Genomic DNA, 23,183 nt, shown 5'->3' with positions numbered 1-23,183 from the left:
CCCCTCTATATTCCCAAATTATTTATTTCCTCCAGGAAAAATGGCTGCATGGACTTTGAAAATTCCGGGAATTATCCCATTTTTTTTTTATTTATCTCTTTTTTTTCCTTTTTATTTTCCCAAATTATTCCATTTATTCCAGCAAAATGCATCCTTGGCCTCCAAAAATTCCTGGAATTTTCCCCTTTTTTCCCCATTTTTCCCATTTTTTCCCCCTCTCTATTTTCCCAAATTATTCATTTCCTTCCAACCAAAACAGCTCCAAAAATTCCTGGAATTTCCTTTTTTTCAGATCTCTTTTTCCCATTTTTCTTTCCCTCTATATTCCCAAATTATTTATTTCCTCCAGGAAAAATGGCTCCAAGGTCTCTGAAAATTCCCGGAATTTCCCCTGTTTTTCCCATTTTTCCCATTTTTGTTCCTTTTTATTTTCCCAAATTATTCCATTTATTCCTTGAAAACCATTCTGAAAATTCCTGAAATTTCCCATTTTTTTTTCCATTCCCCCCATTGTTTTCCCCTCTATTTTCCCAAATTATTGAATTCATTCCTTCCAAAACAGCTCCAAAAATTCCTGGAATTTTCCCCTTTTTTCCCCATTTTTCCCATTTTTTCCCCCTCTCTATTTTCCTGAATTATTGAATTCCTTCCAGTTAAAACAGCTCCAAAACTTCCTGGAATTTTCCCCTTTTTTTCCCCATTTTCCCCATTTTTTTTCTCCCTCTATATTCCCAAATTATTTATTTCCTCCAGGAAAAATGGCTGCATGGACTCTGAAAATTCCCGGAATTTCCCCAATTTTTTCCATTTTTTTTCCATTTTTGTTCCTTTTTATTTTCCCAAATTATTCCATTTATTCCAGCAAAATGGCTCCTTGAAAACCATTCTGAAAATTCCTGGAATTTTCCCCTTTTTTCCCCATTCTTCCCATTTTTTTTCTCTCTATTTTCCCAAATTATTGAATTCATTCCTTCCAACCAAAACAGCTCCAAAAATTCCTGGAATTCTCCCTTTTCTCCCACATTTTTCCCAATTTTCCCCCCTCTATATTCCCAAATTATTTATTTCCTCCAGGAAAAATGGCTGCATGGACTCCAAAAATTTTCCCGGAATTTCCCCAATTTTTTCCATTTTTCCCATTTTTTTTCCTTTTTATTTTCCCAAATTATTCCATTTATTCCAGTTAATGGTTCCTTGGCCTCCAAAAATTCCTGGAATTTTCCCCTTTTTTCCCCATTTTTCCCATTTTTTTCCCCCTCTCTATTTTCCTGAATTATTGAATTTCTTCCAGTCAAAACAGCTCCAAAAATTTCTGGAATTCCCTTTTTTTTCGCCATTTTTCCCATTTTTCTTTCCCTCTATATTCCCAAATTATTTATTTCCTCCAGGAAAAATGGCTACACAGAATCCAAAAATTCCTGAAATTTCCCCAATTTTTTCCATTTTTCCCATTTTTTTTCCTTTTTATTTTCCCAAATTATTCCATTTATTCCAGCAAAATGGCTCCTTGAAAACCATTCTGAAAATTCCTGAAATTTCCCATTTTTTTTTCCATTCCCCCATTATTTTCCTCTCTATTTTCCCAAATTATTGAATTCATTCCTTCCAAAACAGCTCCAAAAATTCCTGGAATTTTCCCCTTTTTTTCCCCATTTTTCCCATTTTTTCCCCCTCTCTATTTTCCTGAATTATTGAATTCATTCCTTCCAAAACAGCTCCAAAAATTCCTGGAATTTCCTTTTTTTTCAGATCTATTTTTCCCATTTTTCTTTCCCTCTGTATTCCCAAATTATTTATTTCCTCCAGGAAAAATGGCTGCATGGAATCCAAAAATTCCTGAAATTTCCCCAATTTTTTCCATTTTTTTTCCATTTTTTCCTTTTTATTTTCCCAAATTATTCCATTTATTCCAGCAAAATGGCTCCTTGGCCTCTGAAAATTCCTGAAATTTTCCCCTTTTTTTTCCCCATTTTTCCCATTTTTTCCCCCTCTCTATTTTCCTGAATTATTGAATTCCTTCCAACCAAAACAGCTCCAAAAATTCCTGGAATTCTCCCTTTTCTCCCACATTTTTCCCAATTTTCCCCCCTCTATATTCCCAAATTATTTATTTCCTCCAGGAAAAATGGCTGCATGGACTCCAAAAATTCCCGGAATTATCCCCAAATTTTTCCATTTTTTTCCCATTTTTTTTCCTTTTTATTTTCCCAAATTATTCCATTTATTCCTTGAAAACCATTCTGAAAATTCCTGAAATTTCCCTTTTTTTTTCCATTTCCCCCCATTGTTTTCCTCTCTATTTTCCCAAATTATTGAATTCATTCCTTCCAAAACAGCTCCAAAAATTCCTGGAATTTCCCCCTTTTTTCCCCATTTTTCCCATTTTTCCCCCTCTCTATTTTCCTGAATTATTGAATTCCTTCCAACCAAAACAGCTCCAAAAATTCCTGGAATTCCCTTTTTTTCAGATCTATTTTCCCCATTTTTTTTGCCCCCTCTATATTCCCAAATTATTTATTTCCTCCAGGAAAAATGGCTGCATGGAATCCAAAAATTCCCAGAATTTCCCCAATTTTTTTCCATTTTTCCCATTTTTTTTCCTTTTTATTTTCCAAAATTATTCCAGCAAAATGGCTCCTTGAAAACCATTCTGAAAATTCCTGAAATTTTCCCCTTTTTTCCCCATTTTTCCCATTTTTTCCCCCTCTCTATTTTCCCAAATTATTCATTTCCTTCCAACCAAAACATCTCCAAAAATTCCTGGAATTCCCTTTTTTTTCAGATCTCTTTTCCCCATTTTTTTTCTCCCTCTGTATTCCCAAATTATTTATTTCCTCCAGGAAAAATGGCTACACGGAATCCAAAAATTCCCAGAATTTCCCCAATTTTTTCCATTTTTTTCCCATTTTTTTTCCTTTTTATTTTCCCAAATTATTCCATTTATTCCAGCAAAATGGCTCCTTGAAAACCATTCTGAAAATTCCTGAAATTTCCCATTTTTTTTTTCCATTCCCCCCCATTGTTTTCCTCTCTATTTTCCCAAATTATTCAATTCATTCCTTCCAAAACAGCTCCAAAAATTCCCAGAATTTCCCCAATTTTTTCCATTTTTCCCATTTTTTTTCCTTTTTATTTTCCCAAATTATTCCATTTATTCCAGCAAAATGGCTCCTTGAAAACCATTCTGAAAATTCCTGAAATTTTCCCCTTTTTTCCCCATTTTTCCCATTTTTTTCCCCCTCTCTATTTTCCTGAATTATTGAATTCCTTCCAACCAAAACAGCTCCAAAAATTCCTGGAATTCTCCCTTTTCTCCCACATTTTTCCCAATTTTCCCCCCTCTATATTCCCAAATTATTTATTTCCTCCAGGAAAAAATGGCTCCAAGGCCTCTGAAAATTCCTGGAATTTCCCCTGTTTTTCCCCATTTTTCCCATTGTTTTCCTCTCTATTTTCCACATTATTTAATTAATTCCTTCCAACCAAAACAGCTCTGGTAAAAAAATTCCCGAAATTTCCCGGAATTTCTCAACCTCAAAATTCCACAAAATCCCTTTGGAATTCCGCTTTTCCCCTCAGGATTTTCCCAATTTTTCCCTCCCAGAGCCTCAGGATCCGAAGGAAAAGGAGAAATTCCAGCTTTTCGTGCTCCTCAACGATCGCTTCCAAACCCTCTGGAATTTCACGGAGGAGAATTCCCGGATGCTGAGGGGGAAATCCCGGTCGGAAAATTCCGGTTGTATCCAGGATTTTTACATCCTCTGGAAAGGAGAAGTTTTCCTCAGCCTCTACATCCAGTGAGCGCCGGAATATTCGGGAAAAATGGGATCGGGTGGATCCCGTTGGGAATATCGGGAAAAAAATTGGGATGGGAGCTCACAGAGGGAAAATATCCATGGAAAATGGGTTGGGTGGGATTTTTCCGGGATTTTGTGGGTTTGGGTTGGGATTAGGAGATTCCAGCTGGATTGAAATTTTATGGAAGGGCTGAAATTCCATACAAATCTTCAATTTTACAGTTTGGCTTCTCCATGGGAGCGGCCAAACATTCCCAGTTTGGGCATTCCCAGTTTGGGCATTCCCAGTTTGAGCATTCCCAGTTTGGGCTTTCCCAGTTTGGGCATTCCCAGTTTGGGCATTCCCAGTTTGGGCATTCCCAGTTTGGGCATTCCCAGTTTGGAATTTTCCAGTTTGAGCATTCCCAGTTTGGGCATTCCCAGTTTGGAATTTTCCAGTTTGAGCATTCCCAGTTTGGGCTTTCCCAGTTTGGGCATTCCCAGTTTGGGCATTCCCAGTTTGGGCATTCCCAGTTTGGGCATTCCCAGTTTGGAATTTTCCAGTTTGGGCATTCCCAGTTTGGGCTTTCCCAGTTTGGAATTTCCCAGTTTGGGCATTCCCAGTTTGGGCATTCCCAGTTTGGAATTTCCCAGTTTGGGCATTCCCAGTTTGGGCTTTCCCAGTTTGGAATTTCCCAGTTTGGGCATTCCCAGTTTGGGCATTCCCAGTTTGGGCATTCCCAGTTTGAGCATTCCCAGTTTGGGCATTCCCAGTTTGAGCATTCCCAGTTTGGAATTTTCCAGTTTGGGCATTCCAGTTTGAGCATTCCCAGTTTGAGCATTCCCAGTTTGGAATTTTCCAGTTTGGGCATTCCCAGTTTGGGCATTCCCAGTTTGGAATTTCCCAGTTTGGAATTTCCCAGTTTGGAATTTTCCAGTTTGGGCATTCCCAGTTTGAGCATTCCCAGTTTGGGCATTCCCAGTTTGGGCATTCCCAGTTTGGGCATTCCCAGTTTGGAATTTCCCAGTTTGGGCATTCCCAGTTTGGGCATTCCCAGTTTGGAATTTCCCAGTTTGGAATTTCCCAGTTTGGAATTTCCCAGTTTGGGCATTCCCAGTTTGGGCATTCCCAGTTTGGGCATTCCCAGTTTGAGCATTCCCAGTTTGGGCATTCCCAGTTTGGAATTTTCCAGTTTGGAATTTCCCAGTTTGGGCATTCCCAGTTTGGGCATTCCCAGTTTGGGCATTCCCAGTTTGGAATTTCCCAGTTTGGGCTTTCCCAGTTTGGGCATTCCCAGTTTGGAATTTCCCAGTTTGGAATTTCCCAGTTTGGAATTTCCCAGTTTGGGCATTCCCAGTTTGGGCATTCCCAGTTTGGACATTCCCAGTTTGGGCATTCCCAGTTTGGGCTTTCCCAGTTTGAGCATTCCCAGTTTGGGCATTCCCAGTTTGGGCTTTCCCAGTTTGAGCTTTCCCAGTTTGGAATTTCCCAGTTTGGGCTTTCCCAGTTTGGGCATTCCCAGTTTGGGCATTCCCAGTTTGGGCATTCCCAGTTTGAGCTTTCCCAGTTTGGAATTTTCCAGTTTGGGCATTCCCAGTTTGGGCATTCCCAGTTTGGGCATTCCCAGTTTGGAATTTCCCAGTTTGGGCATTCCCAGTTTGGGCATTCCCAGTTTGGAATTTCCCAGTTTGGGCATTCCCAGTTTGGGCATTCCCAGTTTGGAATTTCCCAGTTTGAGCATTCCCAGTTTGGGCATTCCCAGTTTGGGCATTCCCAGTTTGGGCATTCCCAGTTTGGGCTTTCCCAGTTTGGGCATTCCCAGTTTGGGCATTCCCAGTTTGGGCTTTCCCAGTTTGGGCATTCCCAGTTTGGAATTTCCCAGTTTGGGCATTCCCAGTTTGGGCATTCCCAGTTTGGGCATTCCCAGTTTGGGCTTTCCCAGTTTGGGCATTCCCAGTTTGGAATTTCCCAGTTTGGGCATTTCCAGTTTGGGCATTCCCAGTTTGGGCTTTCCCAGTTTGGGCATTCCCAGTTTGGGCATTCCCAGTTTGGGCATTCCCAGTTTGGAATTTCCCAGTTTGGGCTTTCCCAGTTTGGAATTTCCCAGTTTGGAATTTTCCAGTTTGGGCATTCCCAGTTTGGGCATTCCCAGTTTGGAATTTTCCAGTTTGAGCATTCCCAGTTTGGGCATTCCCAGTTTGGGCATTCCCAGTTTGAGCATTCCCAGTTTGGAATTTCCCAGTTTGGGCTTTCCCAGTTTGGAATTTCCCAGTTTGGGCTTTCCCAGTTTGGGCATTCCCAGTTTGGAATTTTCCAGATTGGGCATTCCCAGTTTGGAATTTTCCAGTTTGGGCATTCCCAGTTTGGGCATTCCCAGTTTGGGCTTTCCCAGTTTGGGCATTCCCAGTTTGGAATTTCCCAGTTTGGGCATTCCCAGTTTGGGCATTCCCAGTTTGGGCATTCCCAGTTTGGGCATTCCCAGTTTGGAATTTCCCAGTTTGGGCATTCCCAGTTTGGGCATTCCCAGTTTGGGCATTCCCAGTTTGGGCATTCCCAGTTTGAGCATTCCCAGTTTGGGCATTCCCAGTTTGGGCATTCCCAGTTTGGAATTTCCCAGTTTGGGCATTCCCAGTTTGGAATTTCCCAGTTTGGGCATTCCCAGTTTGGGCATTCCCAGTTTGGGCATTCCCAGTTTGGAATTTCCCAGTTTGGAATTTTCCAGTTTGGGCATTCCCAGTTTGGGCATTCCCAGTTTGGGCATTCCCAGTTTGGGCATTCCCAGTTTGGAATTTTCCAGTTTGGGCATTCCCAGTTTGGGCATTCCCAGTTTGAGCATTCCCAGTTTGGGCATTCCCAGTTTGGGCATTCCCAGTTTGGGCATTCCCAGTTTGGGCTTTCCCAGTTTGGGCATTCCCAGTTTGGAATTTCCCAGTTTGGGCATTCCCAGTTTGGAATTTTCCAGTTTGGGCTTTCCCAGTTTGGGCATTCCCAGTTTGGGCATTCCCAGTTTGGGCATTCCCAGTTTGGAATTTCCCAGTTTGGGCATTCCCAGTTTGGAATTTTCCAGTTTGGGCTTTCCCAGTTTGGGCATTCCCAGTTTGGGCATTCCCAGTTTGGGCATTCCCAGTTTGGAATTTCCCAGTTTGGGCATTCCCAGTTTGGGCTTTCCCAGTTTGGGCATTCCCAGTTTGGAATTTCCCAGTTTGGGCATTCCCAGTTTGGGCATTCCCAGTTTGAGCATTCCCAGTTTGGGCATTCCCAGTTTGGGCATTCCCAGTTTGGGCATTCCCAGTTTGGGCTTTCCCAGTTTGGGCATTCCCAGTTTGGAATTTCCCAGTTTGGGCATTCCCAGTTTGGGCATTCCCAGTTTGGGCATTCCCAGTTTGAGCATTCCCAGTTTGGGCATTCCCAGTTTGGGCATTCCCAGTTTGGGCTTTCCCAGTTTGGGCATTCCCAGTTTGGAATTTCCCAGTTTGGAATTTCCCAGTTTGGGCATTCCCAGTTTGGGCATTCCCAGTTTGGGCATTCCCAGTTTGGAATTTCCCAGTTTGGGCATTCCCAGTTTGGGCATTCCCAGTTTGGAATTTTCCAGTTTGGGCATTCCCAGTTTGAGCTTTCCCAGTTTGGGCATTCCCAGTTTGGAATTTCCCAGTTTGGGCATTCCCAGTTTGGAATTTCCCAGTTTGGAATTTTCCAGTTTGGGCATTCCCAGTTTGGGCATTCCCAGTTTGGAATTTCCCAGTTTGGAATTTTCCAGTTTGGGCATTCCCAGTTTGGGCATTCCCAGTTTGGAATTTCCCAGTTTGGAATTTCCCAGTTTGGGCATTCCCAGTTTGGGCATTCCCAGTTTGGAATTTCCCAGTTTGGGCATTCCCAGTTTGGGCTTTCCCAGTTTGAGCATTCCCAGTTTGGGCATTCCCAGTTTGGGCATTCCCAGTTTGGGCATTCCCAGTTTGAGCATTCCCAGTTTGGGCATTCCCAGTTTGGGCTTTCCCAGTTTGGGCATTCCCAGTTTGGGCTTTCCCAGTTTGAGCATTCCCAGTTTGGGCATTCCCAGTTTGGGCATTCCCAGTTTGGGCATTCCCAGTTTGGATTTTCCCAGTTTGGGCATTCCCAGTTTGGGCATTCCCAGTTTGGAATTTCCCAGTTTGGAATTTCCCAGTTTGGGCATTCCCAGTTTGGAATTTCCCAGTTTGGGCATTCCCAGTTTGGGCATTCCCAGTTTGGGCATTCCCAGTTTGGAATTTTCCAGTTTGGGCATTCCCAGTTTGGGCATTCCCAGTTTGGAATTTTCCAGTTTGGGCATTCCCAGTTTGGGCATTCCCAGTTTGGAATTTCCCAGTTTGGGCATTCCCAGTTTGGGCTTTCCCAGTTTGGGCATTCCCAGTTTGGGCATTCCCAGTTTGGAATTTCCCAGTTTGGGCATTCCCAGTTTGGAATTTCCCAGTTTGGGCATTCCCAGTTTGGGCATTCCCAGTTTGGAATTTCCCAGTTTGGGCATTCCCAGTTTGGGCATTCCCAGTTTGGGCATTCCCAGTTTGGGCATTCCCAGTTTGGGCATTCCCAGTTTGGGCATTCCCAGTTTGGAATTTCCCAGTTTGGAATTTCCCAGTTTGAGCATTCCCAGTTTGGGCATTCCCAGTTTGGGCTTTCCCAGTTTGGAATTTCCCAGTTTGGGCATTCCCAGTTTGGGCATTCCCAGTTTGGAATTTCCCAGTTTGAGCATTCCCAGTTTGAGCATTCCCAGTTTGGGCATTCCCAGTTTGGGCATTCCCAGTTTGGGCATTCCCAGTTTGGAATTTCCCAGTTTGAGCATTCCCAGTTTGAGCATTCCCAGTCTGGGCATTCCCAGTTTGGGCATTCCCAGTTTGGAATTTCCCAGTTTGGGCATTCCCAGTTTGGGCATTCCCAGTTTGGGCATTCCCAGTTTGGAATTTTCCAGTTTGGGATTTCCCAGTTTGGGCATTCCCAGTTTGGGCATTCCCAGTTTGGACTTTCCCAATTTGGAATTTTCCAGTTTGGGCATTCCCAGTTTGGGCATTCCCAGTTTGGGCATTCCCAGTTTGGGCATTCCCAGTTTGGAATTTCCCAGTTTGGAATTTTCCAGTTTGGGCATTCCCAGTTTGGGCATTCCCAGTTTGGGCATTCCCAGTTTGGACTTTCCCAATTTGGAATTTTCCAGTTTGAGCATTCCCAGTTTGGAATTTCCCAGTTTGGAATTTCCCAGTTTGGAATTTCCCAGTTTGGAATTTCCCAGTTTGGGCATTCCCAGTTTGGAATTTTCCAGTTTGAGCATTCCCAGTTTGGGCATTCCCAGTTTGGGCATTCCCAGTTTGGAATTTCCCAGTTTGGAATTTCCCAGTTTGGGCATTCCCAGTTTGGAATTTCCCAGTTTGAGCATTCCCAGTTTGAGCATTCCCAGTTTGGGCATTCCCAGTTTGGGCATTCCCAGTTTGGGCATTCCCAGTTTGGAATTTCCCAGTTTGAGCATTCCCAGTTTGAGCATTCCCAGTCTGGGCATTCCCAGTTTGGGCATTCCCAGTTTGGAATTTCCCAGTTTGGGCATTCCCAGTTTGGGCATTCCCAGTTTGGGCATTCCCAGTTTGGGCATTCCCAGTTTGGAATTTCCCAGTTTGGGCATTCCCAGTTTGGGCATTCCCAGTTTGGGCATTCCCAGTTTGGAATTTCCCAGTTTGGAATTTCCCAGTTTGGGCATTCCCAGTTTGGAATTTCCCAGTTTGGGCATTCCCAGTTTGGGCATTCCCAGTTTGGGCATTCCCAGTTTGGGCATTCCCAGTTTGAGCATTCCCAGTTTGGGCATTCCCAGTTTGGGCATTCCCAGTTTGGGCATTCCCAGTTTGGGCATTCCCAGTTTGGGCCTTCCCAGTTTGGAATTTCCCAGTTTGGGCATTCCCAGTTTGGGCATTCCCAGTTTGGGCATTCCCAGTTTGGAATTTCCCAGTTTGGGCATTCCCAGTTTGGGCATTCCCAGTTTGGAATTTCCCAGTTTGGAATTTCCCAGTTTGGGCATTCCCAGTTTGAGCATTCCCAGTTTGGGCATTCCCAGTTTGGGCATTCCCAGTTTGGAATTTCCCAGTTTGGGCATTCCCAGTTTGGAATTTCCCAGTTTGGAATTTCCCAGTTTGGGCATTCCCAGTTTGGAATTTCCCAGTTTGGGCATTCCCAGTTTGGGCATTCCCAGTTTGGGCATTCCCAGTTTGGAATTTCCCAGTTTGGGCATTCCCAGTTTGGGCATTCCCAGTTTGGGCATTCCCAGTTTGGGCATTCCCAGTTTGAGCATTCCCAGTTTGGGCATTCCCAGTTTGGGCATTCCCAGTTTGGGCATTCCCAGTTTGGGCATTCCCAGTTTGGGCCTTCCCAGTTTGGAATTTCCCAGTTTGGGCATTCCCAGTTTGGGCATTCCCAGTTTGGGCATTCCCAGTTTGGAATTTCCCAGTTTGGGCATTCCCAGTTTGGGCATTCCCAGTTTGGAATTTCCCAGTTTGGAATTTCCCAGTTTGGGCATTCCCAGTTTGAGCATTCCCAGTTTGGGCATTCCCAGTTTGGGCATTCCCAGTTTGGAATTTCCCAGTTTGGGCATTCCCAGTTTGGAATTTCCCAGTTTGGAATTTCCCAGTTTGGGCATTCCCAGTTTGGGCATTCCCAGTTTGGGCATTCCCAGTTTGGGCATTCCCAGTTTGGGCATTCCCAGTTTGGAATTTCCCAGTTTGGGCATTCCCAGTTTGGAATTTCCCAGTTTGGAATTTCCCAGTTTGGGCATTCCCAGTTTGGAATTTTCCAGTTTGGGCATTCCCAGTTTGGGCATTCCCAGTTTGAGCATTCCCAGTTTGGGCATTCCCAGTTTGGGCATTCCCAGTTTGGGCATTCCCAGTTTGGGCATTCCCAGTTTGGGCATTCCCAGTTTGGAATTTCCCAGTTTGGGCATTCCCAGTTTGGGCATTCCCAGTTTGGAATTTCCCAGTTTGGGCATTCCCAGTTTGGGCATTCCCAGTTTGGGCATTCCCAGTTTGAGCATTCCCAGTTTGGGCATTCCCAGTTTGGGCATTCCCAGTTTGGGCATTCCCAGTTTGGGCATTCCCAGTTTGGAATTTCCCAGTTTGGGCATTCCCAGTTTGGGCATTCCCAGTTTGGGCATTCCCAGTTTGGGCATTCCCAGTTTGAGCATTCCCAGTTTGGGCATTCCCAGTTTGGAATTTCCCAGTTTGGGCATTCCCAGTTTGGGCATTCCCAGTTTGGGCTTTCCCAGTTTGGAATTTCCCAGTTTGGGCATTCCCAGTTTGGAATTTCCCAGTTTGGGCATTCCCAGTTTGGGCATTCCCAGTTTGGGCATTCCCAGTTTGAGCTTTCCCAGTTTGGGCATTCCCAGTTTGGAATTTTCCAGTTTGGGCATTCCCAGTTTGGGCATTCCCAGTTTGGGCATTCCCAGTTTGGAATTTCCCAGTTTGGGCATTCCCAGTTTGGGCTTTCCCAGTTTGAGCATTCCCAGTTTGGAATTTCCCAGTTTGGGCATTCCCAGTTTGGGCATTCCCAGTTTGAGCATTCCCAGTTTGGGCATTCCCAGTTTGGGCATTCCCAGTTTGGGCTTTCCCAGTTTGGGCATTCCCAGTTTGGGCATTCCCAGTTTGGGCATTCCCAGTTTGGGCATTCCCAGTTTGGAATTTCCCAGTTTGAGCATTCCCAGTTTGAGCATTCCCAGTTTGGGCATTCCCAGTTTGGGCATTCCCAGTTTGGAATTTCCCAGTTTGAGCATTCCCAGTTTGGGCTTTCCCAGTTTGAGCATTCCCAGTTTGGGCATTCCCAGTTTGAGCATTCCCAGTTTGGAATTTCCCAGTTTGGAATTTTCCAGTTTGGGCATTCCCAGTTTGGGCATTCCCAGTTTGGGCATTTCCAGTTTGGGCTTTCCCAGTTTGGGCTTTCCCAGTTTGGGCATTCCCAGTTTGGGCATTCCCAGTTTGGGCATTCCCAGTTTGGAATTTCCCAGTTTGGGCATTCCCAGTTTGGGCATTCCCAGTTTGGAATTTCCCAGTTTGGAATTTCCCAGTTTGGAATTTTCCAGTTTGGGCATTCCCAGTTTGGGCATTCCCAGTTTGGGCATTCCCAGTTTGGAATTTTCCAGTTTGGGCATTCCCAGTTTGGAATTTCCCAGTTTGGGCATTCCCAGTTTGGGCATTCCCAGTTTGGAATTTTCCAGTTTGGGCATTCCCAGTTTGGGCATTCCCAGTTTGGGCATTCCCAGTTTGAGCATTCCCAGTTTGGAATTTCCCAGTTTGGAATTTCCCAGTTTGGAATTTTCCAGTTTGGGCATTCCCAGTTTGGGCATTCCCAGTTTGGGCATTCCCAGTTTGGAATTTCCCAGTTTGGGCATTCCCAGTTTGGGCATTCCCAGTTTGGGCATTCCCAGTTTGGGCATTCCCAGTTTGGAATTTTCCAGTTTGGGCATTCCCAGTTTGGGCATTCCCAGTTTGGAATTTCCCAGTTTGGAATTTCCCAGTTTGGGCTTTCCCAGTTTGGGCATTCCCAGTTTGGAATTTTCCAGTTTGGAATTTCCCAGTTTGGGCATTCCCAGTTTGGGCATTCCCAGTTTGGGGTTTCCCAGTTTGGGCATTCCCAGTTTGGAATTTTCCAGTTTGGAATTTCCCAGTTTGGGCATTCCCAGTTTGGAATTTTCCAGTTTGGAATTTCCCAGTTTGGGCTTTCCCAGTTTGGAATTTCCCAGTTTGGGCATTCCCAGTTTGGGCATTCCCAGTTTGAGCATTCCCAGTTTGGGCATTCCCAGTTTGGGCATTCCCAGTTTGGGCATTCCCAGTTTGGGCATTCCCAGTTTGGAATTTCCCAGTTTGGAATTTCCCAGTTTGAGCATTCCCAGTTTGGAATTTCCCAGTTTGGGCATTCCCAGTTTGGGCATTCCCAGTTTGGAATTTTCCAGTTTGGGCTTTCCCAGTTTGGGCATTCCCAGTTTGGAATTTCCCAGTTTGGGCTCTCCCAGTTTGGGCATTCCCAGTTTGGAATTTTCCAGTTTGGGCATTCCCAGTTTGGGCATTCCCAGTTTGGGCATTCCCAGTTTGGAATTTCCCAGTTTGAGCATTCCCAGTTTGGGCATTCCCAGTTTGGGCATTCCCAGTTTGGGCATTCCCAGTTTGGGCATTCCCAGTTTGGGCATTCCCAGTTTGAGCATTCCCAGTTTGGGCATTCCCAGTTTGGGCATTCCCAGTTTGGGCATTCCCAGTTTGAGCATTCCCAGTTTGGGCATTCCCAGTTTGGGCATTCCCAGTTTGGAATTTCCCAGTTTGGGCTTTCCCAGTTTGGAATTTCCCAGTTTGAGCATTCCCAGTTTGGGCATTCCCAGTTTGGGCTTTCCCAGTTTGGGCATTCCCAGTTTGGGCATTCCCAGTTTGGGCATTCCCAGTTTGGAATTTTCCAGTTTGGGCATTCCCAGTTTGGGCATTCCCAGTTTGGAATTTCCCAGTTTGGGCATTCCCAGTTTGGAATTTTCCAGTTTGGGCATTCCCAGTTTGGGCATTCCCAGTTTGGGCTTTCCCAGTTTGGGCATTCCCAGTTTGGGCATTCCCAGTTTGAGCATTCCCAGTTTGGAATTTTCCAGTTTGGGCATTCCCAGTTTGGGCATTCCCAGTTTGGGCATTCCCAGTTTGAGCATTCCCAGTTTGGGCATTCCCAGTTTGGGCATTCCCAGTTTGGAATTTTCCAGTTTGGAATTTCCCAGTTTGGAATTTCCCAGTTTGGAATTTTCCAGTTTGGGCATTCCCAGTTTGGGCTTTCCCAGTTTGGGCATTCCCAGTTTGGGCATTCCCAGTTTGAGCATTCCCAGTTTGGAATTTCCCAGTTTGGAATTTTCCAGTTTGGGCATTCCCAGTTTGGAATTTCCCAGTTTGGAATTTCCCAGTTTGGAATTTCCCAGTTTGGAATTTCCCAGTTTGGGCATTCCCAGTTTGGGCATTCCCAGTTTGGGCATTCCCAGTTTGGGCATTCCCAGTTTGAGCATTCCCAGTTTGGAATTTCCCAGTTTGAGCATTCCCAGTTTGGGCATTCCCAGTTTGGGCATTCCCAGTTTGAGCATTCCCAGTTTGGGCATTCCCAGTTTGGGCATTCCCAGTTTGGAATTTTCCAGTTTGGAATTTCCCAGTTTGGAATTTCCCAGTTTGGGCATTCCCAGTTTGGAATTTCCCAGTTTGGGCATTCCCAGTTTGGAATTTTCCAGTTTGGAATTTCCCAGTTTGGAATTTCCCAGTTTGGGCATTCCCAGTTTGGGCATTCCCAGTTTGGGCATTCCCAGTTTGGAATTTCCCAGTTTGGAATTTCCCAGTTTGGGCATTCCCAGTTTGGGCATTCCCAGTTTGGGCATTCCCAGTTTGGAATTTCCCAGTTTGGAATTTTCCAGGTTTTGGATGATCCAAAGGAATTTTATTAAGATTTTTTTTCCTGTTTTTTTTATTATTTTTGGAATTAAATCCAGGTTTAATGTGGAATTTTCTGGGAGAAAATTTCTGGGAATTTTTGGCACAGAAAATGGGAATCAAGGGAGAAAATCTTGGGAATTATGAGGTGGAAAAAGAAAAATTCCAAGTTTTTCTTGGAAAAGTAAAGCTCTGAGCTGGAGCGTGACAACTCCGTTATTTTCATCCCAGAATTCCCAAATTTTCCCAATTCTTTTGGGAATTCTGTGGTGAATGAACAGCTCAGAGCAGAAAATTCCCGTATGGAATTTTATCCTGGAAAATCCGATGGAAGCAGATCCCGGGATTTTCAGCGCTTTTGCCTCATCCAAGCCTCCCAAAAAAATTCCTGGAATTAAAATTGGGAAAGAATTCCAAGATCTGATCCAACCTTTGATCCCGATCCATCCAACATCTGGGGCTGCATTTTTCCAGAGGGGTTTTTATGGGATTAAGGGAACTCCCCAAAAAGTTGGGATCCATAAATTCATCCCGAATTTCCCTCTCCGACTTTTCCCTTTGGAATTTTTTCCAGGTATTTCGTCACCTTCGCCAACTTTGTGGTGGTTCGGGGCTTGGAGCAGGCGGCCGGGAGCAGGAGGTCAGCGGGCGGAAAATCCTCGGGAATTCCGGGAATCCGCGGGAATGTGGGAACTCCAGAGAATCCCAGAATTCCGGAAAATTCCCCCCAAAAAATTCAGCTCCCATTGTGGTTGCTCCAACCTTGGACAATTCCAGGATTGGAATTTCCTCTTCCCTTCCGGAGCCAGAAACTTGGGATTTGGGGAAAAGATGGAATTGGGGAGAGGAATTTGGCTGGGAATTCCCACAAATAAATCCCAGATTTTTCTGGAAGCAGGGAATGGAATTTTTCCAATTTTTCCATGGCTCCCGTTATCCCAGATTGCTCCAAACCCTGCCCAATTCCAGGATTGGATTTTCCTCTTCCAATCACTCCCAGCTCCTTGTGGAGTTGGAAACTTGGAATATGGGGATTTAGGGAATGGGTGGGAATCTGGCAGGAAATTCCCACAAATCCCAGATTTTTCTGGAAGCAGGGAATGAAAACATGGATTTCTAAGGAGCGCATTCCCAATTTTTTCCAATTTTTCCATGGCTCCCGTTATCCCAGATTGCTCCAATCCTCGTCCAATTCCAGGATTGGATTTTCCTCTTCCCAACCACCCTGAGCTCCTTGTGGACTTGGAAATTTAGGATTTGGGGATTTAAGGAAGGGGTGGGAATCTGGCAGGAAATTCCCACAAATCCCAGATTTTTCTGGAATAAAACCATGGATTAAAACCATGGATTTCTAAGGAGCGCATTCCCAATTTTTTCCATGGCTCCTGTTATCCCAGGTTGCTCCAATCCTTGTCCAATTCCAGGATTGGATTTTCCTTTTCCAACCACCCCCAGCTCCTTGTGGAGTTGGAAATTTGGGATTTGGGGATTTAGGGAAGGGGTGGGAATCTGTCTGGGAATTCCCATAAATCCCAGATTTTTCTGGAAGCAGGGAATGAAAACATGGATTTCTAAGGAGCACATTCCCAATTTTTCCACGGCTCCTGTTATCCATGGATGGATTCCCTCTTTCCCAGTTCCCTCTTTCCAACCACGCCCAGCCCCTTCCAGAGATGGAAACTTGGAATATGGGGATTTAAGGAAGGGGTGGGAATTCCCACAAATCCCAGATTTTTCTGGAAGCAGGGAATGGAAACATGGATGCGCATTCCCGGATTTTTCACGCCTTTCCCCATCCTCACCACACAGAAAGTTTGGAATCCAGAACAGCGGGAATTCCGGGATAATGAACGCCCCTTTCTCACCATTCCATGGATGGATTCCCTCTTTCCCAATCCCCTCTTTCCAACCACCCCCAGCTCCTTCCAGAGATGGAAATTTGGGATTTGGGGATTTAGGGAAGGGGTGGGAATCTGGCTGGGAATTCCCACAAATCCCAGATTTTTCTGGAATAAAACCATGGATTAAAACCATGGATTTCTAAGGAGCACATTCCCAATTTTTTCCATGGCTCCCGTTATCCCAGCTTGCTCCAATCCTCGTCCAATTCCAGGATTGGATTTTCCTCTTCCCAACCACCCCCAGCTCCTTGTGGAGTTGGAAACTTGGGATTTGGGGATTTAGGGAAAAGATGGAATTGGAATTCCCAGCCAAATTCCTTTCTCCAATTTATCCCAGAGTTTTAGGAAGCAGGGAATGAAAACATGGATTTCTAAGGAGCACATTCCCAATTTTTCCAATTTTTCCATGGCTCCTGTTTTCCCAGATTGCTCCAAACCCTGCCCAATTCCAGGATTGGATTTTCCTCTTCCCAACCACCCCCAGCCCCTTCCAGAGATGGAAATTTAGGATTTGGGGATTTAGGGAAGGGGTGGGAATCCGGCAGGAAATTCCCACAAATCCCAGATTTTTCTGGAAGCAGGGAATGAAACCATGGATTTCTAAGGAGCACATTCCCAATTTTTCCATGGCTCCTGCTATCCATGGATGGATTCCCTCTTTCCCAATTCCCTCTTCCCAACCACCCCCAGCTCCTTCCAGAGAAAATCCCCCAATCCTAAATTTTGGAAATTTAGGATCTGAGGTTTTAAGGAAGGGGTGGGAATCCGGCTGGGAATTCCCACAAATCCCAGATTTTTCTGGAATAAAACCATGGATTAAAACCATGGATTTCTAAGGAGCGCATTCCCAATTTTTCCATGGCTCCCGTTATCCCAGGTTGCTCCAATCCTCGTCCAATTCCAGGATTGGATTTTCCTCTTCCAATCACTCCCAGCTCCTTGTGGAGTTGGAAACTTGGGATTTGGGGATTTAGGGAAAAGATGGAATTGGAATTCCCAGCCAAATTCCTTTCTCCAATTTATCCCAGAGTTTTAGGAAGCAGGGAATGGAAACGTGGATTTCTAAGGAGCACATTCCTAATTTTTCCAATTTTTCCATGGCTCCCGCTATCCCAGATTGCTCCAAACCCTGCCCAATTCCAGGATTGGATTTTCCTCTTCCCAACCACCCCCAGCTCCTTCTGGAGTTGGAAAATTGGAATATGGGGATTTAGGGAAGGGATGGGAATCTGGCAGAAAATTCCCACAAATCCCAGATTTTTCTGGGAGCAGGGAATGAAAACATGGATTTCTAAGGAGCACATTCCCAATTTTTCCACGGCTCCTGTTATCCATGGATGGATTCCCTCTTTCCCAATTCCCTCTTTCCAACCACCCCCAGCTCCTTCCAGAGAAAATCCCCAAATCCTAAATTTTGGAAATTTAGGATCTGAGGATTTAAGGAAGCGATGGGAATCCAGCTGAGAATTCCCACAAATCCCAGATTTTTCTGGAATAAAACCATGGATTTAAACCATGGATTTCTAAGGAGCACATTCCCAATTTTTCCATGGCTCCCGTTATCCCAGGTTGCTCCAAACCCTGCCCAATTCCAGGATTGGATTTTCCTCTTCCAATCACCCTGAGCTCCTTGTGGAGTTGGAAACTTGGGATTTGGGGATTTAGGGAAGGGGTGGGAATCTGGCAGGGAATTCCCACAAATCCCAGATTTTTCTGGAAGCAGGGAATGAAAACATGGATTTCCAAGGAGCACATTCCCAATTTTCCCTCGGCTCCTGTTATCCATGGATGGATTCCCTCTTTCCCAATTCCCTCTTTCCAACCACCCCCAGCTCCTTGCAGAGATGGAAATTTAGGATTTGGGGATTTAGGGAAGGGGTGGGAATCTGGCTGGGAATTCCCACAAATCCCAGATTTTTCTGGAATAAAACCATGGATTAAAACCATGGATTTCTAAGGAGCACATTCCCAATTTTTTCCATGGCTCCCGTTATCCCAGGTTGCTCCAATCCTCCTCCAATTCCAGGATTGGATTTTCCTCTTTCCAACCACCCTGAGCTCCTTCTGGAGTTGGAAACTTGGGATTTAGGGAAAAGATGGAATTGGAATTCCCAGCCAAATTCCTTTCTCCAATTTATCCCAGATTTTTCTGGAAGCAGGGAATGAAAACATGGATTTCTAAGGAGCACATTCCCAATTTTTCCAATTTTTCCATGGCTCCCGTTATCCCAGATTGCTCCAAACCCTGCCCAATTCCAGGATTGGATTTTCCTCTTCCCAACCACCCCCAGCTCCTTGTGGATTGGAAATTTGGGATTTGGGGTTTAGGGAAGGGGTGGGAATCCGGCTGGGAATTCCCACAAATCCCAGATTTTTCTGGAAGCAGGGAATGAAAGCATGGATTTCTAAGGAGCACATTCCCAATTTTTCCATGGCTCCTGTTATCCATGGATGGATTCCCTCTTTCCAACCACCCCCAGCCCCTTGTGGAGTTGGAAATTTAGGATTTGGGGATTTAAGGAAGGGGTGGGAAACTGGCAGGAAATTCCCACAAATTCCTGCAGGGAATGGAAACATGGATGCGCATTCCCGGATTTTTCGCGCCTTTCCCCATCCCCACCACACAGAAAGTTTGGAATCCAGAACAGCGGGAATTCCGGGATAATGAACGCCCCTTTCTCACCATTCCATGGATGGATTCCCTCTTTCCCAATTCCCTCTTCCCAACCACCCCCAGCCCCTTGTGGAGTTGGAAACTTGGAATATGGGGATTTAGGGAAGGGGTGGGAATCCATCTGGGAATTCCCACAAATCCCAGATTTTTCTGGAATAAAACCATGGATTAAAACCATGGATTTCTAAGGAGCACATTCCCAATTTTTCCATGGCTCCCGTTATCCCAGATTGCTCCAAACCCTGCCCAATTCCAGGATTGGATTTTCCTCTTTCCAACCACCCCCAGCCCCTTCCAGAATTGGAAATTTAGGATTTGGGGATTTAGGAAAGGGTGGGAATGTGGCAGGGAATTCCCCCAAATCCCAGATTTTTCTGGGAGCAGGGAATGAAAACATGGATGTGCATTCCCGGATTTTTCGCGCCTTTCCCCATCCTCACCACGCAGAAAGTTTGGAATCCAGAACAACGGGAATTCCGGGATAATGAACGACCCTTTCTCACCATTCCATGGATGGATTCCCTCTTTCCCAATTCCCTCTTTCCAACCACCCCCAGCTCCTTGTAGAGTTGGAAATTTGGGATTTGGGGATTTAGGGAAGGGTTGGGAATCTGGCAGGGAATTCCCACAAATCCCAGATTTTTCTGGAAGCAGGCAATGGAAACATGGATTTCTAAGGAGCACATTCCCAATTTTTCCATGGCTCCCGTTATCCCAGATTGCTCCAAACCCTGCCCAATTCCAGGATTGGATTTTCCTCTTCCCAACCACCCCCAGCTCCTTCCAGAATTGGAAATTTAGGATTTGGGGATTTAGGGAAGGGGTGGGAATCTGTCTGGGAATTCCCACAAATTCCCGGATTTTTCGCGCCTTTCCCCGTTCTCACCACGCAGAAAGTTTGGAATCCAGAACAGCGGGAATTCCGGGATAACGAACGCCCCTTTCTCGCCATTCCCGGTTTTCCAGCGACGCCTGGCGGCTGCACCGGGCGGTGCTGAAGGAATTCCTGCGGGATTTCAGCTCCGAGAGCTCCCTGGCGCTGGCGCTGCACTCGGCGCTGCACAAACCCCTCCGCGAGCACATCCAGGGGTACCGGCGGGTCCTGGCGCTGCTCCGGGAGCACGTCCGGCAGGTGGGAATTCGGGAATGCTCAGGGGAGCGTCCTAAAGGGGTTTGGGGGGAGGAAATATTCCCTAAAATCCAAGCTGGAACTCCTTTCCTAAATATTCCCTGAAATCCAAGCTGGATCTGCTCGGGGAAGTATTGCTGAAAATCTGACCTGGGATTTGTGGAGTCCAGGATGGACACGTTGGTGAAAATTCCTTAAAATTCAGCCTGGAATTCCTTTCCCAAATATTCCCAAAAATCCAATCTGTAACTCTTTTTCAAAATTTTCCCTAAAATCCAATCTGGAACTCCTTTTCTAAATTTTCTCTAAAATCCAGCTTGGGACTCTTTTCCTAAATATTCCCAAAAATCCAGCCTGGATATTTTTTGATCCAGAATGGACCCATTGCTGAATATTCCCAAAAATCTAACCCAGAACTCTTTTCCTAAATATTCCCTAAAATCCAGCTTGGAACTCCTTTCCTAAATATTCCCCAAAATTCAACCTGGAATTCCTTTCCTAAATATTCCCAAAAATCCAGTTTGGAACTCCCTAAATATTCCCAAAAATCCAGCCTGGACATTTTTTGATCCATGATGGATAAGTTGCTAAATATTCCCAAAAATCCAACCTGGAACTCTTTTTCTAAATATTCCCTAAAATCCAACCTGGAACTCCTTTCATAAATATTCCCAAAAATCCAGCCAGGGCCTGTTTTGATCCAGGATGGATACATTGCTAAATATTCCCAAAAATCCAATCTGGACCTTCTTTCCTAAATATTCCCTAAAATCCAAGCTGGAACTCCTTTCATAAATATTCCCCAAAATCCAACCCAGAACTCCTTTCCTAAATATTCCCAAAAATCCAGCCAGGGCCTGTTTTGATCCAGGATGGATACATTGCTAAATATTCCCAAAAATCCAATCTGGACCTTCTTTCCTAAATATTCCCTAAAATCCAAGCTGGATCTGCTCGGGGAAGTATTGCTGAAAATCTGACCTGGGATTTGTGGAGTCCAGGATGGACACGTTGGTGAATATTCCCTAAAATCCAGCCTGGAATTCCTTTCCTAAATATTCCCTAAAATCCAGCCTGGGCCTGTTTTGATCCAGGATGGACATGTTGCTAAATATTCCCAAAAATCCAACCTGGACCTTCTTTCCTAAATATTCCCTAAAATCCAACCTGGAATTCCTTCCCTAAATCTTCCCAAAAATCCAGCCTGGACATTTTTTGATCCAGGATGGATGTGTTGCTAAATATTCTCAAAAAATCCAACCTGGACCTTCTTTCCTAAATATTCGCTAAAATTCAGCCTGGAACTCCTTTCCTAAATATTTCCCAAAATCCAGCTTGGGACTCCTTTCCTAAATATTCCCTAAAACTCCAACCTGGAACTGCCAAATATTCCCCAAAATCCAGCCTGGACATTTTTTGATCCAGGATGGATGCATTGCTAAAAATTCCCAAATATCCAGCCTGGATCGCCTTTCCTAAATATTCCCAAAAATCCAGCCTGGATCTTTTTTGATCCAGGATGGACACATTGATGAATATTCCCAAAAATCCAATCTGGAACTCTTTTCCTAAATATTCCCTATAATCCAGCCTGGACCTCCCTCATTCCCGGAAGGACACCATGCTAAATATTCCCAAAAATCCTGCTTGGACATTGCTAAATACAAAACAAATATTTCCATTTCATGTTTAAATGGATAAATATTCCCTGAAATCCAGCCTGGAACTCCTTTCTTAAATATTCCCTAAAAATCCAGCCTGGACATTTTTTGATCCAGAATGGATGCACTGCTAAATATTCCCAAAAATCCAACCTGGAAATCTTTTCCTAAATGTTCCCTAAAATTCAGCCTGGAACTCCTTTCCTAAATATTCCCAAAAATCCAGCCTGGGCCTTTTTTGATCCAGGATGGATGCATTGCTGAATATTCCCAAAAATCCAACCTGGAACTATTTTTCTAAATTTTCCCTAAAATCTAATCTGGAACTCCTTTCCTAAATATTCCCAAAAATCCAGTTTGGAACTCCCTAAATATTCCCAAGAGTCCAGCCTGGATATTTTTTGATCCAGGATGGATACATTGCTAAATATTCCCAAAAATCCAATCTGGAACTCCTTTCCTAAATATTCCCAAAAATCCAGCCTGGAACTCCTTCCCTAAATATTCCCTAAAATCCAATCTGGAATTCCTTTCCTAAATATTCCCAAAAATCCAGCCTGGATATTTTTTGATCCAGGATGGATGCATTGCTAAATATTCCCTAAAATCCAATCTGGAACTCCTTTCCTAAATATTCCCTAAAATCCAACCTGGATCTCCTCGGCGAAGTATTGCGGAAAATCTGACCTGGGATTTGTGGAGTCCAGGATGGACACATTGATGGATATTCCCTAAAATCTAATCTGGAACTCCTTTCCTAAATATTCCCAAAAATCCAGTTTGGAACTCCCTAAATATTCCCAAGAGTCCAGCCTGGATATTTTTTGATCCAGGATGGATACATTGCTAAATATTCCCAAAAATCCAATCTGGACCTTCTTTCCTAAATATTCCCTAAAGTCCAACCTGGATCTCCTTGGCTAAGTATTGCTGAAAATCTAACCTGGGATTTGTGGAGTCCAGGATGGACACGTTGATGGATATTCCCTAAAATTCAGCCTGGATCTCCTTTCCGAAATATTCCCAAAAATCCAGCCTGGACATTTTTCGATCCGGGATGGATACGTTGCTAAATATTCCCAAAAATCCAACCTGGAACTCTTTTTCTAAATTTTCCCTAAAATTCAGCTTGGAACTCCTTTCCTAAATATTCCCTAAAATCCAGTCTGGAACTCCTAAATATTCCCTAAAATCCAGCCTGGAACTCCTTTCCTAAATATTCCCTAAAATCCAACCTGTAACACTTTTTCTAAATTTTCCCTAAAATCCAATCTGGAACTCCTTTCCTAAATATTCCCAATAATCCAGTTTGGAACTCCCTAAATATTCCCAAGAGTCCAGCCTGGATATTTTTTGATCCAGGATGTATGCATTGCTAAATATTCCCTAAAATCCAATCTGGAACTCCTTTCCTAAATGTTCCTTAAAATCCAATCTGGAACTCCTTCTGTAAATATCCCCTAAAATTCACCCTGGAATTCCTTTCCTAAATATTCCCAAAAATCCAGCCTGGGCCTTTTTTGATCCAGAATGGATGTGTTGCTAAATATTCCCAAAAATCCAATCTGTAACTCCTTTTCTAAATTTTCTCTAAAATCCAGCTTGGAA

At 44.5% G+C, this 23,183-nt stretch overlaps 1 protein-coding gene across 8 annotated transcripts in view; it reads left to right on the top strand.

Moving 5' to 3' along the window:
* ALS2CL (ALS2 C-terminal like) overlaps positions 1-23,183 on the top strand; it is a 146,607-nt gene that overhangs the window by 27,008 nt on the left and 96,416 nt on the right. For 6 of the 8 annotated variants that reach the window (XM_074536117.1, XM_074535926.1, XM_074535775.1 and 3 more), the window contains 3 exons: positions 3,605-3,797; positions 14,785-14,850; positions 19,752-19,917. In XM_074536117.1, coding sequence (XP_074392218.1) covers positions 3,605-3,797; positions 14,785-14,850; positions 19,752-19,917 — 425 coding nt within the window. The remainder of the gene's footprint in view (positions 1-3,604; positions 3,798-14,784; positions 14,851-19,751; positions 19,918-23,183) is intronic. The other 2 variants (XM_074536024.1, XM_074535982.1) reach the window with 2 other exon arrangements.

The sequence above is a fragment of the Zonotrichia albicollis genome, chromosome 1, assembly GCF_047830755.1.
Source record: "Zonotrichia albicollis isolate bZonAlb1 chromosome 1, bZonAlb1.hap1, whole genome shotgun sequence".
Taxonomy (NCBI): Eukaryota; Metazoa; Chordata; class Aves; order Passeriformes; family Passerellidae; genus Zonotrichia; species Zonotrichia albicollis.
The sequence above is the reverse complement of the archived record's forward strand: the minus strand, read 5'-3'. Positions and strand labels throughout refer to the sequence as shown.